The 17,865-nt window shown below is 40.3% G+C and overlaps 1 protein-coding gene across 3 annotated transcripts; it reads right to left on the bottom strand.

Annotated features, from left to right (window-relative positions):
* Positions 1-128: 128 nt before the first annotated feature.
* Positions 129-8,975, bottom strand: meak7 (MTOR associated protein, eak-7 homolog). 3 transcript variants are annotated; one of them, XM_066713953.1, is made up of 8 exons: positions 8,851-8,975; positions 7,835-7,991; positions 6,766-6,999; positions 5,347-5,491; positions 4,575-5,000; positions 3,432-3,550; positions 2,755-2,934; positions 129-2,277 (listed from the first exon to the last, which is right to left on the bottom strand). In XM_066713953.1, the coding sequence occupies exons 2-8, from the start codon at positions 7,985-7,987 to the stop codon at positions 2,158-2,160; spliced, it is 1,377 nt and encodes a 458-aa protein (XP_066570050.1). In that variant the 5' UTR covers positions 7,988-7,991; positions 8,851-8,975; the 3' UTR covers positions 129-2,157. The 3 variants fall into 3 exon arrangements, with proteins under 3 accessions (XP_066570050.1, XP_066570049.1, XP_066570051.1); XM_066713952.1 differs by lacking the exon at positions 8,851-8,975 and adding an exon at positions 8,604-8,843; XM_066713954.1 differs by lacking the exon at positions 8,851-8,975 and having other exon boundaries at positions 7,828-7,964.
* Between the last annotated feature and the right edge of the window lie 8,890 nt (positions 8,976-17,865).

Here is a 17,865-nt window from a genome sequence, read left to right as displayed (position 1 = left end):
CTTTCTTGCTAAATCAGTCCTGTATAAAGACCCAATAACACAGATGAGAGTGAGCTGATTCCCAGTGAAACTGAAAGGCACTGAAGGTCACAAAACAAAAGACAGAACGTGAAAAAGACAGACAAAAAGATAGTTAACTCCCAGTCTGATCTGGGTATATTTATTTTATGTCAACAAGGGGAGCACAATCACATTTCCTGAAAAATCACAAAGCTTCAAAGAGGTTCAAAAGAAGTTGTGCTTTTTAGTGCTCTCTTGTACTTTCCCATTCCTTTTAAATAACTAAATATACCTGTATGAAAATAAGAACAATGCATGTGAACCCATACTATACTTTGTGCTCAACTTGTGGATGTTGTAACTGGAGAAGAAATATAAAGCTAGCAGAGGTAGCTGACCGAAGAATAGGGAGAGTTTTTCTGGGATATCACACACACAGATGGTCTTGTGGCAGGTTGTGCAGTAAAAGTCAGGCCTTAAAATTGCATCTGTTGTCCTGAAATACAGAGACTGTGGCCAGTTGTTACCCTGAGTCAGTAGTCAGGTCTCTTGTTAGCTGATGCAGCCAAAGTAAAATACAGTTCATATAAGATGTAGGAATGAGATATATCTATAACCAAAACATGAGGTTTTATGTCCCAGAATTGAGTTACTAGCTTGCTAATTTTATTTTGCAGCCATACAAATATGATTTTTATCGTATCATTAGGCTAAGTCCTATATTTATATCTCGTCAGACATTAAAAAGCACACATAAATGTGCCTTTTCTACTAAAAAGAAAAGGATGAGTGTGCCTTACACAAGTTAACCTTAGTCAATTTACCTTTTGAAAGGTTGCTTTTTAAACATGGTTTCATTTTGGTTCTAACAGACCATAGTGTCTTTGGGTACAGCATGCTTTATTACACTGGACCATAAGATTACCATGATATACCATGATCAGAGTTTCTAAGGCATGTTTACTGTAGTACACCCCAGCTTCAAGACAGACCGAAAGGGAAAGTAAAGTGAGGAAGTATACTGCAGTTTACTTTGGTTCTGCCTAGCACCTTTTAAGTTTTGTTAATAACTTTATTAACTTCCTGGCAGTCTGTGTGGTTGAATGCTGTTTTCACTGGTATATTTAGTAAGCCTGGCAACCAGCAATATGAGCAGGCAGAACTACACAGAATGAACATGTAATAGGACAAGCAACTAGGAACAAACAAAAGTAAAAAAAAAAAAAAAAAAAAGACTCCTTTAAGTCCTGGAATTTGTGTGGGATTTGGTTCTGTTTTTATTTTTTACTTTATTACTCAAGATTCACTTACATACTTTCTCAGTGCTGAACCAGATACATTTGCACTGAAATGCTGATAAAATGTAATCCTGGATGGATGGAGGTAAAGATAAGTATATATTTCTCATTGTCTTCTTTTCTTTTTATCAGGCAAATGGCCTAAGGCATATGATGATCTTTAGAGTAAAGTTTACTTATTAAAGCAGAAAAACTATGTTTGCGGTTTGTCTTTAAGATTGACATTCTGACGTATACTAATTTCCGTTTACACATGTTGTCTATAACATTGTCAGGTGTTTTATTTATTCTTCCTCAACAGAAGCAACATTTGAATTATGATGTGAGTGTTTAAGGCGAAAGTCTCTGAAAACCTATTTGAACAGGTTAATTTCTATGGTATTTCTATTGTTGCTTAATTCTGTAATCTGAGCTCTGTTAAAAACGAATCTTCAAAGAGTCAACTCTACTCTACAAGACCCTGTATAACAGAAAAAAAGACTTTCTGATAATCAGAACCATTTATTTCTTGTGATTATCTGCAATCAGACATATTGACCTACTGTATGAAACATAATGCCTATTATTCTTTCATTGGAAATGCGTCCCACAGATAAACAAAGTAAGGACATTGAAGGATTAAAACCAAAAAGTTGAATAGGTTGGGATTACTCATTAATTACAGTCCATATAAGAACAAGGAAGTTTTTGTCAGATTGTACACACCTATTGTAACTGCTAAGCGGAACTTGCCAATGGATTCCCCACAGATGTGCAGCCTGGGAATGGTCAGTGTTCCACACATCTGGTAGCTTGCAGTCAGCGGGTGTGCTCTCTCTCTCTCTCTCTCTCTCTCTGTCTACCTATCCCTGGCTCTCTTTCAATCCTCCTCCTCTTCCAGGGGCTCCCGCAGGCCCTCACTGTGCCGGCTCTTCCCCGTCATCTCCATCATGGCCTGTATCTCCACATCACTATCCAGCACACTTCTTTTGGTCTTACTCTGCAAAAACACAATCGCATCTGTCAAGCAGAGAACGTAGTACAGTAGAATGCTGATAAAATAAGAACCACAGGGATAAATCTGTTTCACGGCTTCTACTCGTGTAAAAGTTTTTCCACAGTCATTCCAACAATGGCAATTCTGTCCTATCAGATAGACCGTATCTCCACAAAAGCAAACTCTAACCCTCGTTCTGTGGCTTTTCAAGGTGCTGCTGCCACCTTGTGACAGAAAAGTAGAAAACACTGAGGTCAAAATAAATTATATACCAGGCTTGACTTAAAATAATTCTGAAATAATTTGTATTTACCATTAGTAAGGGATTTACTACAAAATACACTGTTATCGGGGACATCACAGTAAATATAGGAGATAAGTGAATATGGCAGCAAATGCTAAAACAGTGAATATTGGGGATGCATGCGACAGATGTTTTCAGAGGGAAGGACGTTTGGGGGTGCAGGAGCACTAACTCACAGGCAGCTCTTCGGGGGGCTCACCAACCGCCCACACCTCCAGGCAGTCCAAGATGAACTCTTCTTCCGCAGACAGCTGGGGGCTGCTGTACGTGGAGCAGCAGGGCTTGGCCCGACTATGTCCCTTCCCAAAATCACTGTCCAGCCACAGCCCAAAGTAGTAGTGCTGGCCGCCCATGCCCTGTGGCAGACAGTGAGCAGAAAGCAGAACGTCAGGCAAAGCCCAAGCGACAACATGCAAAGGCTAAATTAAGGTCATAAGCTTTGTGAAGTAAAATTGAGCTAAAAATAGAAATTGAATAATGAAAAAAAAAAATATATATATATATATATAAAAAAACACTCACTGATTAAATGTAACAAGTTCATTTCATTGAACTAAATTAAACTAAGTTTGACTAAGTTTGACTAAGTTCGGAACAAAACACTTCTACCTTCATCAGACTGCCCTGTGTTGAAAAAGCTACAGGCATGGCAACCACGTGCAAATTCTGTACAGTGTAAGTGCTTTTTAATTTGAATATTTTTACTTTTGAGTCACACTTGCAAAACCTGTCCAGAACAGTCAATGTATTTAGCCAATATTTGTGCAGTTTGTACATTGCACCTCCGTAAAGCTCTGTTTGTTATATACACATAAAACACTCAGACATTAATTGCCAAATCAGTGGTGCTTACCAGTCCATTTGGCATGGTCTGCTGTCCCTGGTTCAGGTACATGTAGTGATCGTTGTAACCAGTATCGGTGTAGACGGACAGGGAAGGGCACAACGAAAACAGAAAGCATTGATTGTTCCCTAAAGAAAATAAATGATTAGTAATACAGTAATAGTATTGTTTACTTCAGGCTTATTCTTTTACTAAGGCCTGAGATGACTCATTGAAAAGCACTATCCCATGGTTCTCACTGTGAAAAGGCTTTGATCTACAAATCAATGGATTAAATATACAAAGTAAGAAAGATGTTGTCTGAGCTCTACAAAGGCAGGAATAAACCTTAATATATTAAATATCGGATAGCTTTTGTAAATGTCACCAGCAAGGAATTGTGGGTAACGAAGAATCCACTGATTAGCTGATTTCATGTCTTATTAATACCCTGGGCTCAGATCTGTGGGCTTATTATTAACCACTTAAAAGTCACAGTGAGTGTGTGTAAAAAATCAAACTTTTCCTTGTTCTTTAGCAGATTTCAATTAATTAGTAATCTAAGGGGTAGGGAGGAATCTAATGGCTCATGTTTTTGTGAAGATTGACTTCTAACCCTCACTATATTTAGCCGTGGCACAAATTTCCAATGAAATGATACAGGTTTGCATACAAGCTTAAAATAGAACTACCTTGAATCCTGATGCACACTGTAATGGGGAAATTTTCAAACACAGCTCTCACATTATTGGAGGCTTAAAGTTGCTGGCCCACTTTCATTATTGCATCTCTGCACCAGGGCAAGCTCCGGGGCCTCTCACCGATATACAGGGGCAGTGCCGAAAAAGCTCTTAGAGATCTGTGGGTATGAGACCAGCAACTAAGGCAAATCATAATGAACCAAGACGGTGTCTCATTTTTGGTTACTGTTTGGGGTGAGGGAATCGCATCTGAATGCATCAGGAATGATTATGAACCCTGTAATACTTTTCTCCGAGGTGACAGAGTGCAATTGTGTATATATAGGCCTGCAGCACCTGTTGGATATTACATTTACAAAGACAGACTTGTAGTTTCTTTTCTGTTTCATCAGTACAAAATGTAGAGGTTTATAAAGAAACAAACTGATCCAATAAAATGAAAAGCCACTTCAGGGCATCCGAAGCCTCGTACCTTGAAACTTGGGTTTGATCTCCCAGCTTTGGGAAGCAAAGCCCCCAAACACATGGCCTCGGTTGTCTCTCAGCACCAGCACGGTGGGGCCCTTGCGCACAACCTGGCCACAGAGCTGGGAGAAGCTTTCTCCGTGCAGCCGTGTGGAAAAAAGGAACCGCCACTGGTCCTGCATCGCGCTGGGGAGCTGGCTGTTCAGGTACATGAGGCAGGGCAGGTCCAAGATGCTCTGGAACTCGGACCAGCGGACATTTCTGCACTGGGGGAGGAGCCTGCGCACAGGCCCCTGGGACAGATGCACACCCAAACCTTCACTCAGCACCAGGCCCAGAAAGACAGACAAGCTGGAGACTCTAAACAGCCAGTCCTCGATGGAGCGCTGGTCACAGTCCGCCTCCAGCAGCTCGTTCACTGGGAGCTGTACCCCTGGGGGAGACAGCAACATGGGATCAGAAAATGAGGACATGGAAAGAGTCAGTGTAACCTGTCGCTCTGGCTTACCCAGTCCAAGGTACCGTATTGATCTACAGACCTGACCTGGCTGCTTGGTAAGATATTAGAAGGACTTGGCAGGTTCTACAATGGGTAGGTATAAGTGTGTGTAAAACCTCTGATGGTGCTCCGGAGCATCTCATATTGTGTAAGAGTTGTGCACATCTGCACCCGCCCAATGTGAGGGGCATAGATACGGGGCATGGCAAGTAAGAACCTTAGCAGCAGCAACTGACAGAGAACCACACAGCCCTGCGGCCCTGCTCAGTCCGCACTGCACCTGCCACTTTCAGCTCCGACGTCATCTGGGTGGCCAGCAGTTTAACCCCTTCAGCGCTGTCCCGGGTCCGCTCCAAGCTCCAGCCCTCCAGTAGTTTCTTGTGCTTCACAATCTGCATGACTGTGGAGAGCAGATCTTCTGTGAACTATAAACGGAGCAATTGTAAATAACCTGGACATACAGGGTTAATTACTCTGAGCAATATATAAACATCCATCGCTTCCCTTCATTCTCAATTAGCCATCCAGCTTCACCAAACCTACATGTGTTTTAGACCAATGTAAACTTTATCAATGGCTTTCTAATTCATATGGTAAATCAAAGTCGAGCAAGTTGCCTGAAGTCCTCTGAGACTTGGAAGTGATTTAATTCAGTTGCAACACAATTATTCTCAGTGCTGGTCTGCAGAATGGCTTCTCTCATAGAGAATGATCTGCTGATTTTACATAAGACTCCACGTAATAAAACGGCTCTACGTCCCTTCGGTGCAGCACTGCGGATAAGAATGCAGCACCAATCCTTATCCTTGTATCTGAGTCAATATACAGAGCTAAGATTTGGCCAGCAGCACATTTGGACAGGGGCCAGTACATTCTGATCCAAGATAGAATCTGTGGTCTTTCAATCAAAACTCCATTAGCTCTGTGGGGAGGAAAACACTATTTTAATTTTTAAAAAATTGTAGACACTATACTTCTGTAATTGTTTTTTTATTATTATTCTTTAAAAGTAAAACGATAAATCGTATCTGAAGTTGAAGCCCCAATATAATGACCTACATTGGAAACAAAAAAAAGTCCATCACAGCTAAAGCAATGGTTCAATATTTGTATCCTGTGACACCCCCCCACACGCCACAGATGACCTTAAAACTATGGTTTTACTTGTATGCATTTCCTCCAGTTTACCCCATAAGTAATTTAGATCTCATTTACACACACATTTCTGTATCATAACACTACTAAATTACAAACTACTGACATACATATTGTGGTTTTGATAATCAATCAATCAAACTCCACTTGGCAGGGTACATTTCCTTTGCCTGGTTGTGATATACAACAATTTCAATTGCACTCCCATTATCAGGTCATTGCAGTTAGCAAACACTTAAGCAGTCCTAATAATAAGAACACGAGAAAGTTTACAAACGAGAGGAGGCCATTCAACCCATTGTGCTCGTTTGGTGTCCATTAATAACTAAATGATCCAAGGATCCTATCCAGTCTGTTTTTAAATGTTCCCAAATTGTTGCTTCAGCCACATCGCTGGGGAGTTTGTTACAGATTGTGACAACTCTCTGTGTGAAGAAGTGTCTCCTGTTGACACTAATGAAGTAGATTGATTTTAAATCACAGGGAAATACATATCTGCTTTTGTAAAGTTATATTTGGTTCTGTTGGGTAAATTAACTCTTACCTCCTTCACTTGTCCTCCTTTCACTGGTCCGCTCCCAGCTCTAGAGATCATGGCCTGGACCAGGGGACCCTTCTCCTCAGCTGTCCCCCGCAGCATGTCTGACAGGAAGATCAACACCTGTTCTTTGCTGACACCACCACTAGGGGGTGCTGTCTTCCCTGTAGGATCCACACTGCGCATTCCGTCGTAGATACGGGCAGCCATGGAGGCAGTGACCAGGTCATTTAGAAAGAGCTGCAGGACATGAGCAGAGGGGGACAGTCACATGGTGTTATCAAACAGGAGTGACTAAGAAGCACCACTTCCCCATCTTAGGCCTGGGAGGTGAAGGTTAAAACACTGCCTGATGTCAATTAGTTCTGCTTCTTAGTATAGTATATAATTACTTGCACTTCGTTGTGAAATAATCTGAAACATAAAGCATAATGTGGATCTCATTTACTATGATACTAATCGAGTCATAAATTAAATAAGTGGCAAAGGCAGATGATATAAACCTTTTAATGACTAATTTCAATCTAATAAGGAAGGCCAGCCTCACTTCAGTCCATTAGCACATGTTCAATTATAGTCATTACACTGGCCATCAAAGCCAAACAGTCACTACAGTGAAAAAGCTCTGACTCTAGGGAATTATAGTACATTCAATTGCTTTTACCATCTGTATCAGGCCCAGTGTGGTCTATCCGCCCTGGAAATGGAGCTGATCATTTGTTAGATCATCCTCAATGTGTCAGCAAAACCAACAGTGGAAATCACTTTCATTTTCAGTTCAAAACGTGCAAATAGACATAACCATCTGCTTTAACCCAATTAAAGAGATCCACTCAAGAACGAGAGACACGTGTGCCAGTGAATCGGGCAGGATGCAGGATTCCATTCTGTTTGAGAAGAGGACGGAGAAATTGCAGACATATATCTGACTATACTTCAGTAGTACGTATAGAGGTTCATACTTATAGAAAATAATGGCTAGGTCAACCAACAAGCAGGTACACCTCAAGCATGTTGAACGTAACATCTGTGTACTGTTGTCAGCCAGTTGTCTCAAAAGTGTCTTACAGCTTGCCTTTAGCATCTTCAGGGTCAACACCTCCGCGCCTTTCCCAGCTCCCACCTCACCGCCCAAAAGCTTGTCCAAGACCCCATCGATAACAGGCCGCTCCTCTGGGCGAAATCGAGACAGACGCTTCTGGAAGGAGACGCTTTCAGAATTCCCCATGTCCCTTGGAAGAAAAAAGATGGAAGGATAAAATAACACACCATGAGCTTCACCAAACCAAGACCTACAGGTGAATCGCAGGGTACAAACCTGCATCATGTTTTAAAACATTGTCTGAAGCCACTTTCTACTATTTATAAATCAAAATGCAACAGAGTTCAGGCTTCAAAGTTTGGATTTGGAAGGTAAGAACGTGCATTAAATGAAGCAGGAAAATTCTTAGAGGACAATGTACCTTACTCTTATGAACCTCAATGTCCTAAAATGTCCGATGAAATGCAGCAAAAAATAATATAAAACATTACTTTCTCCCCTAGCCCAAAGGAAGTGATACCAACACATGGTCGATGTAATTTCTCTTAATCGGTTATTTAATTTATATAGATAAAAACAGATAACACGTATTACACACAGCATTTATACTGATTGACTTTGTGTTGTTTATTTTGACTTGTCGATGTTGTTACACAATAATAAGCATGCACATATTAACATTACTTTCTCCCCTAGACAATGACAGTCCAGTGAGAGTCAACTCATTTTGGTCATTTTGTTGCTGCGCAGGTTCACGGTTTGTAACATCAAGAGCGCCATTTAGTAGAAAAACAGTACATACATCACCATAAACTTTGTTCGTTAAACGAAGCTGATGTAAACAAACAGTAACATGATTGAATTAATTAGGCAATGATCTCCACGTCATTTAAATACGTCGTACTCAGCTTCCATTATAAAAAATAAGTTTGTAACATTATTTTTAATGTATTTTTTATTGTACTTTTTCCCACAGCTCCGAATGACTTTCGAATACAATATGTATACTTATATTAGTCTCACGTTAAACCATATAAATGAAATCACACCTATTAGGAGAAGATTGTTATTTTCATCACGTTTAGCTGCACAAAAGGTTAATTCCCACACAGCTACTTCCGTAAACTTTGCCCCCGTAGCTGACAGAAACACTGTCCAATGAGAGTCTTCAGTGGGAATTGTGGGATACATCAGTATAAGTCAGCGATTGGTCGATAGTCTCCTTTAACTCTGACGTCAGAAACGCGGCATGCTAATGCGGAAGTGGAGGTACGGCCTTTTTAGTTGAATCGGGAAAAGAGGATATTATATGTGTGTGTATATTTGTATTCGTGACATTCATCTAAATACTCACAATTTGAGTGCAGCTATATTTATTACTCACAAATCCGTACATAAAGAGTTGTTCGTGTTTGAAACATAGGCTAGTTACACAACATTAGTGGGGTAAACCACTGTACAACATCTTGTAATTTATTTTCAAAATTTCAATAATGCTGTAGAGATTCACATATAATTTATATTTATTGTATTGCTATACGTATATTACCCATACTTTAAGAATGACAAATAGTGTATTGATTATGGACTGTTTGAGGTGACATTCTTTTAGTAGTCGCTAGGGGGCGCAAGTTGACTTTGACGGTAGAGGACGCCTCTTTTCTGTTACTTGACTCGACTGCTAGCTGGATGGCGAATAAAGCCTTTTAAGGACATGAAGATTAGCTGTGAGTGTAATGGGTGTGTAGCCACCTACCGTGTTGTGTGCAGACTTATTGCAAGATGATGCGGAACAGCAAGAGTTATGTATAGATTTGTGAGCCAATGATCACCAAAGTTTTTAAATAGTCATAATAAGGCTGTGTTACACTGCAAACACTTGAAAAAATATTATCTTCCCTGGTAAAATGCATTTAGCCTTGATGAAAGCTGAAAATGCCACATGATTTATGTATGAATATATGTATGAAGCATTCTATAGTAAAGCACAATATTCTGTTTCATGGATAGAAAAGACATCATTTATCCTTCTGACAATTTTCACCATGATTCAGTAAAACAGTATTCTCTCAAAAGAATACCAATCACAGGAAAACAACATCCTACAGGACTGAGGAAATGCACACTAGCATTCAGCACAGGGTGAATTTCCTGGTGCCATAATTATACTGTAGTATATTCCAATGTTTTTAAATGGGCCTGGGCCTTTTATTGGTTTGTTTTGTCTGGTTGCTGTTTTTTTTTCCCTTCCCTGTGTTCACCCTGGAAATATTTCTGAAGTTCTAGAGTAGTGTATTTTGGTTCTCTAGCACTTATACCACCATGTGATGCTTTTCTGTACAGTGGATGGTTTGCTGGGGTCTCAGGAGCTGTACCTTTGCTTTATTTAAATGGCTGGTACTTAAATGATCCCATGTAAAATGCATACATGTTCTTTTGTATTTCACTTATATTATCCTAAATATTTCAGGTCCTCTCTTCTACCCTACACTTACTTTGAATACTTTATTTGTTTCTGGACAGCTTATTTTAGGATATGTTAATTATGTTGCATTCACAAGTATCTGTACATGTTTTACATACAGCTATCATCATGTAGAAAGAAAAATGGCATGCACCTGTTTTTTTTTAATATAGAATTTTCTATCTTGAAGTATTGCAAGACTCTTAGAGACACACCCTTGAATTTTCAAACCACTGTAATCAATGCATTTTTGTTTTAGGGTTTATTCTAAACCCCACAAGTTATAAAAGGTATACAGTTTAGTATAAGCTGTTCTTTGATAACAGTTTTTAAGAATGTGGTTTTACAAACATACATACATAACATCATAGCTCCAATTATAGAGCATGTTGTGACACACAGCTCCAGCTAATTGCAGGTAAACACGTGAGCAGTTTCAGAATCCAATGAACATGACAATTAAAAGGCTTAAAAGTTCATCTTAAAATCCACAAGCTTAAGTGGACGTCTGTGTAGTCTTTTGCAATAGTTTCTTCCTTCTTTCCTCTCACAGTTCTGTTTGGAGAGTTGTGCATTAACTTGTAGTCAGTAAGCTACTGTGTCTCCACCTCCCAGCTCAGTGTGATTTTTTTCAAAACAAGTGTTCTTAAAAGTTACTGAGCCTGTGCAAGAAAAGCCTACATGCTTAGTTATTGTATCCCCCCCCCCTCTCTCTCTCTCTCTCTTTCTCAAGGAGTACAAAAGTCAAATTTGCCATAAAAGGCATTCTTTTTTTTTCATGTGATGATGCTCTCTCGACGTCCGTCTCTCCAGCCCTGCCTCCTTTCCTTCTCTATCTGGGTCTGCAGCTCAACACGCTGAGACATGTGGTTTTCACACCCATAGTTTGTGTGTGTGTGTGTGTGTTTCTCTCTCCCCCTGCCATCTACCTTCCGCTTACTTTCCTTCTACATTCAAGCCCTATATGGTAAAAGAAGAAGAAAAAAAGATAATACAAATCTTGCTAAGAAAGTAAAATTTTTTTGTTTTGTTTAGTTTTTTTTAAGAAGTCAAAATATGAGCTATTTTTAAATCATTCTTATCTGCAAAGCTACATCTGACGGTAAAAATGAAATACATAATGAATCCAGCCTGTAAATTGAGCAGTGTAGGCTTATGCCTCATACAAACAAGGCAATGCATTGTGTTGGCTTGCGCTGTATTTGCAAACTTTGACACCTCCTGTTTTGGAGTTGGTTCAGATTGTATATGAATGATCTTGGATTAATGTTTCTTCTTGTTATGGTTAATTTTATAGGACATTTACATGTTTAAATCCTGGATTATACATTATAAATCACTTGGCATGTGATTTTATCTATATACAGCAAATTACATCTTTATCATCTATCAGAGCCACATATTTCTCGCCACTCCACCCCTCTATGTTGTTCCTTTAATTTGATTCACTACTGTTATAGATCTCCTCTTATTCAGTGTCATCTACTAATCAGGATGTACTAATGTATTTGACAGGGTGCTCTACAACTAATTGATTAAAGAAAATATGTTCAATGTTATTTAATTTGCTTAAATTTTGGTTTACACAGTTTAAGTATGGTTTATGTGTGTGGAGAAGTATTGTATTTCCAAGGAAGTTAACCGATATGATGATGCTTGCGGTATCAAGACCACGCAGAGAGACTTGCAGACATGCATAAAGGCCCCAACTTCCTACCATAGGATGACACCAAAGCTGTGCTGCTTTGCCAGTAAAGGCTGTGTACCACTTCCTGTTTCAGTATGTCTACTGCACTGACTGGTCTACACTGGTATGAGCAGAGAGACACTCACTGTCACGCAAGGCTCAAACACTGTGTTTTAGAATCCGCAGAGCATTCAGAAAAACATAGTGCTGCAATCTCTGAATTATTCCTGTCTGACAAACTGTCAAAGTTTCACACTTTGCTCTTCAACCAAAATTCAGGCTAATGAGAAATATTTTAAAAGGTGGTTTTCCATCATTGTAATGATGTCAGTGCATTCTGTTTGTTAGGGTTATTATGACCCTTGTAGGTTGTTTTTGGGACAGACTGGACCTTGAGAGATTGGGCATATCTAGGGATATGTTAGAAGCTGGGGGTCACCCCTGCCAAGTGCTGATTCAGAGCAAATTGCAGCAGCAGTACCCTGTCTACACAGGAAGGTTGAATAAGCAGAGTGCAGCACGTGGTGGTCTCCAGCAGCACCTCCCTCGCTGTTCAGCACGCTCGGCTGACACATCGGAGGAGGGCTTTCATTTACAGAGAAACACCTGCAGCAGTCACTTAAAAATAACAAAACCAGAAAAAAGTTGTGAAATGATGCAGTGCACTTCCTCACTGAGATTTAGGTAGAACATATGCCAAAAGATGACCATAAGCTATATATTTAGTAAGATTGTATGCCTTACATTGCCCTTAATGATTCCAACACACTTAACATAGATAACTGGGAAATACTATGCCATTTCACCTGAATCCTTATGAATGTTAATACAGTCAATTTGCACGGTGATTTGACCGTGTACTCTTGGTTTTTGCATGTACTTTGCTTTGCTATGGTTTTCCATTTGATCATAGTTTACTATACCTCTCCATGCTTTGCTTTCATGTACGTTAGTTTATATTTTGGTATATTAATCAACTGTTTTAAGGCAAGCACAGTTTCTAGTGCTGCAAGCAAAATTGGTATCTGTAGTTTTTTTTTCTGGTTTGTGCTTCATTCTCAAATAAGTGAGCAATTGAAAAAGACAGCCCTGTTAAGAATGAATTTAAAAAGCGCTCTAACCTTGGTTTTGGGCCACAGCCTTCTACTGCAAAATAAGCTCAGAGTCCATCGAGATAACTGCTGGCCAGAAGCCAGTAAGACAACAGTAGTTGCATTCTTCAGGAATTAATCCTGATTCCTTCCCTCCCCAAACTCACACAGTGCAATGTTCAAGTGTGTCTCCCTACCTTGTAATTTGCTCTCTCGTTTATTCCTAATTTCAGAAAGCCTTTTTGCCCAGAGGCTTGAAGTAAGAATACTGCTGAAAGTGTGACCGTGATGCTGCCTCACACCACATATGACCCTCGCTCAGAATTGACTTGAAAAATATTATCTTGTCAACCCGGAGCAATGCTTCAACATATGCCTATTTTTGTCTGTCTGCACTGATTTGGCACTCCACAGCCAAAATTTAAAAGAGTATTCTTCTTTAGACTTTGTAAATTTGATCAAACCTCACCCTTGTTTTCAGGTTTAGTTTAAGAACTGGATGAAATGGTGTAGCACAGAACAATGCAGTCATTTTACATTTATGTTTGCTATCCAAACTAGGCCACATGTGCAATAGACATAATCCAAGACCAAAAAGTAACCCACATTTTCTGCCTTACTGCAACCCTTGTGGAGTGCATCAACTCAACAGTCTATCAGCTGTGTGCTTGTGTGCACTGACCTTTTCTCTTACCTCAGTTCCTTCATAGCAGGGTGATTGGAGGCCCATTTCTGATTGGTTAAATGAAACAGATTACTTTGGAGACACTAATGCAATGCCTGGTCAGCAACTTCCTCGAAATAAGTACTTGTTTCACTGCAGCGCAATCTATTAGTCTCGCCTGAGGGAACAGACATTGCCTGCTAATTATCAGTCCTTGGTGGCATAACCCAAGACGTGCACACACAAACACACACACCCACACACACACACACACACACTTTCCCTAATGGAGGACTGTCAACTTAGATTTTAGTTTCATTACAATGGAAGACCCCAAAACTTATGGAGGTGGGGAAATACAATGCAGACTGCTGTGCATAAAACAACCAAAGCAAGCAAACACCAGAACAGGGGATTAGAGGGTGAGACACACTTTTATGGACATTGGAATTTGTGCAGTACAGGTGTGTATATTGTGTAGCTGTATTGCGCTTTCTTACGATGATGTGGCTATTGTCTTTCCTCATCCAAAGAGTACCAGGGGATATTGGAAACCCACAGTGGTCTATGAAGGGCCTGGCCTAAACTGATCTCTCTACCGTGGAGGTGTCGATGTGTTGTGTGAAAAAACCTGCCATGAATTGTCTGATTTTAATAGATAAGGGCTTTTCCCAAACATGAGCTCTGGCCACTGTATGATGACCAAGTTCCACTAAGACAGCAGATATAGTGCAGCTTAGTAAATGGAGAACATAGGAACAGGTTCTTGTTTCATGTCTTGCCTTTATTCTTCTTGCCAGTATTCTGTTCCTTTACTATGTCATTGTTGAATTATTAAGCAAAGATCTACCTTTCAACCCAAAGCTCTGCTGAATCAACCCCCCATCACACACACTCTGAGCTCCTTTCTCTTTCCCAACAGGTGCAGTTTCCTGCCTGCACATTTACTGGGCTCTTTTAATTAGCTATGATTTAAAGAGTAAACCACTCATTACAGGGATATTTTTATCCCATTGATGTTTATCTGGAGACCTTCTAATTAGTTACTTGGCGTTACACCTACAGTCTGAAACTAATAAACGTACCAAACGCCAAACTTCATCGCAGCCTCCGCACTAATGATAACATGCTCGTTTCCAAAATGTGTTCAAAAATATATTCTGCCTTTCTTTTAAGAAAAGCTGTCAAGATATATATTCTATTGTGTAGATTGTGTAGAAGATTGAGCAGATTGGTGGAAGATTCTATTCAGTTATTTAATGTTAGAAAGAGCATAGAGGTGCATTTCCAGATTATATTATTCCTTGTTCTATATTAATACAGTCCCACACACAGTAGCAGAAGACCTCTCTGGTCTCTAAAGGGAGTACTGTATTTTCATAACCACGTGTTCCTTCCTGGCATCTTCAAAAGCAAAACAAAATTAGATGGACTGAATGTACCAGTGAAACTTAGCTGAAAGCTTTCTCTTCACAGACATTTTGAAAGGCAAAAAAGCAAGCTTATTCTTAAACTATTGGATACATAGTGCCAGTCTGCTTTAATCAAATTTCCGTCAACCAGGCTCACAAAGTAGGTGGAAACGTGGGGAATTGAAATTAATATAAATTCAATTCAAACTCCCAACAGGCAGGGACAATCAGATTGAAATTGATATACACTCACCTAAAGGATTATTAGGAACACCATACTAATACTGTGTTTGACCCCCTTTCGCCTTCAGAACTGCCTTAATTCTACGTGGCATTGATTCAACAAGGTGCTGAAAGCATTCTTTAGAAATGTTGGCCCATATTGATAGGATAGCATCTTGCAGTTGATGGAGATTTGTGGGATGCACATCCAGGGCACGAAGCTCCCGTTCCACCACATCCCAAAGATGCTCTATTGGGTTGAGATCTGGTGACTGTGGGGGCCAGTTTAGTACAGTGAACTCATTGTCATGTTCAAGAAACCAATTTGAAATGATTGGACCTTTGTGACATGGTGCATTATCCTGCTGGAAGTAGCCATCAGAGGATGGGTACATGGTGGTCATAAAGGGATGGACATGGTCAGAAACAATGCTCAGGTAGGCCGTGGCATTTAAACGATGCCCAATTGGCACTAAGGGGCCTAAAGTGTGCCAAGAAAACATCCCCCACACCATTACACCACCACCACCAGCCTGCACAGTGGTAATAAGGCATGATGGATCCATGTTCTCATTCTGTTTACGCCAAATTCTGACTCTACCATCTGAATGTCTCAACAGAAATCGAGACTCATCAGACCAGGCAACATTTTTCCAGTCTTTAACTGTCCAATTTTGGTGAGCTTGTGCAAATTGTAGCCTCTTTTTCCTATTTGTAGTGGAGATGAGTGGTACCTGGTGGGGTCTTCTGCTGTTGTAGCCCATCCGCCTCAAGGTTGCACGTGTTGTGGCTTCACAAATGCTTTGCTGCATACCTCGGTTGTAACGAGTGGTTATTTCAGTCAGAGTTGCTCTTCTATCAGCTTGAATCAGTCGGCCCATTCTCCTCTGACCTCTAGCATCAACAAGGCATTTTCGCCCACAGGACTGCCGCATACTGGATGTTTTTCCCTTTTCACACCATTCTTTGTAAACCCTAGAAATGGTTGTGCGTGAAAATCCCAGTAACTGAGCAGATTGTGAAATACTCAGACCGGCCCGTCTGGCACCAACAACCATGCCACGCTCAAAATTGCTTAAATCACCTTTCTTTCCCATTCAGACATTCAGTTTGGAGTTCAGGAGGTTGTCTTGACCAGGACCACACCCCTAAATGCATTGAAGCAACTGCCATGTGATTGGTTGGTTAGATAATTGCATTAATGAGAAATTGAACAGGTGTTCCTAATAATCCTTTAGATGAGTGTACACTGATCCATACCATTCATTGTTTTGTAATCCAAGCAGATACAAGTGAAGGGGCATGGTATTTATGACATATTTTCAGTTCAGCTTTGGTCACTACAGAACAAAAAAAAGTAATTATTGCCTTTGGTACAGAATTGAAACTACAACAACAGCTAAGGAACATTTCTATGTACAGCCACCCTAAGAGAACTGGATTACTTTGTCCTAGAACACAGGACATGCTGGATAAGTGATTTAACTGTAAAACTGGAACTGGTAAATACAAAGAACAAGATCCATGGCCCTTTACTATGTGTAGAGTTTTGATAAGGCTTGTGTTTTGAGCAGTGCATTACTGCTTTATTTGCCCACTTCAAAGGAAACTATACGAATCCTGTGATATCCAGCCTTTTGCATCTCCTTACAAAAGCAGTGACTTGATCAGGGGTCCGAGGTGGGGCTGCAGCTCTGTGGTTTTGGAAGGGCGTTACTCTGTGCCGCAGTGCCTGCCCTCTCGGGTTCAGCAGAAGGTCCATGCTGTTCATACTGACCTCATGATTGCAGATGGCTCCATGTGTCAGCATACCTACTAACTCACAGACTACTCCCCCGGGCTATTGACTCCACAGCAGCATAAGACCCCAGTGTACAAGTACAGATTACATCAGCCCATTCCTGTTAGTCATTCAAACTCCATCTGTGCTCAGGTTTTGATTGGTCTACTCTTTTAAACCTTTTTGGTTCTTATAATGTAAGGCTAATGTTTGTTATATATCATATGACAAGTGGTTCTGCAGAGTAACATACTCCGTCTGTTGAATGCAGATATATATGTTTACAAGATGTAGATGTAAGAAGAAATCATATTCAGCAAGGGGAATTAAGGAAATGGCTGAGCCTGCATGTTTGATTGTTTCAGGACAGCCTGCCTTGGGGCCACAGCAAGGCTTCAGTGCCCGATGCATCAAAGGTGAGCTCTAGGGACCTCCATCATTCCTGCAGTAGATGAATGAAAAGTAGTGCAAGGGACTACTAGGTGACGAGGAGAAGGTAAGCACTACTATGCAAAGTATTCTATAGTTACAGAATTTATGTGATTAATCTAAAACTCCACATTGAGGAGACCTCAAGACTGATAATCTGCCTGTGTAGTTAATAAGCAGGTACTTTTATCCAAAGAAGCTTACAGAGACTAAGGGTTAAGCTTTGCATAAACAGCTTCTACCACCTACAAGAGGACCTCGCTTCAAAATATCATGCAAAGGGCAGAGCACAATGAGGCTGGCCATCGGACAGTG

The sequence above is a fragment of the Amia ocellicauda genome, chromosome 9, assembly GCF_036373705.1.
Source record: "Amia ocellicauda isolate fAmiCal2 chromosome 9, fAmiCal2.hap1, whole genome shotgun sequence".
NCBI classification, from domain to species: domain Eukaryota; kingdom Metazoa; phylum Chordata; class Actinopteri; order Amiiformes; family Amiidae; genus Amia; species Amia ocellicauda.
The sequence above is the reverse complement of the archived record's forward strand: the minus strand, read 5'-3'. Positions and strand labels throughout refer to the sequence as shown.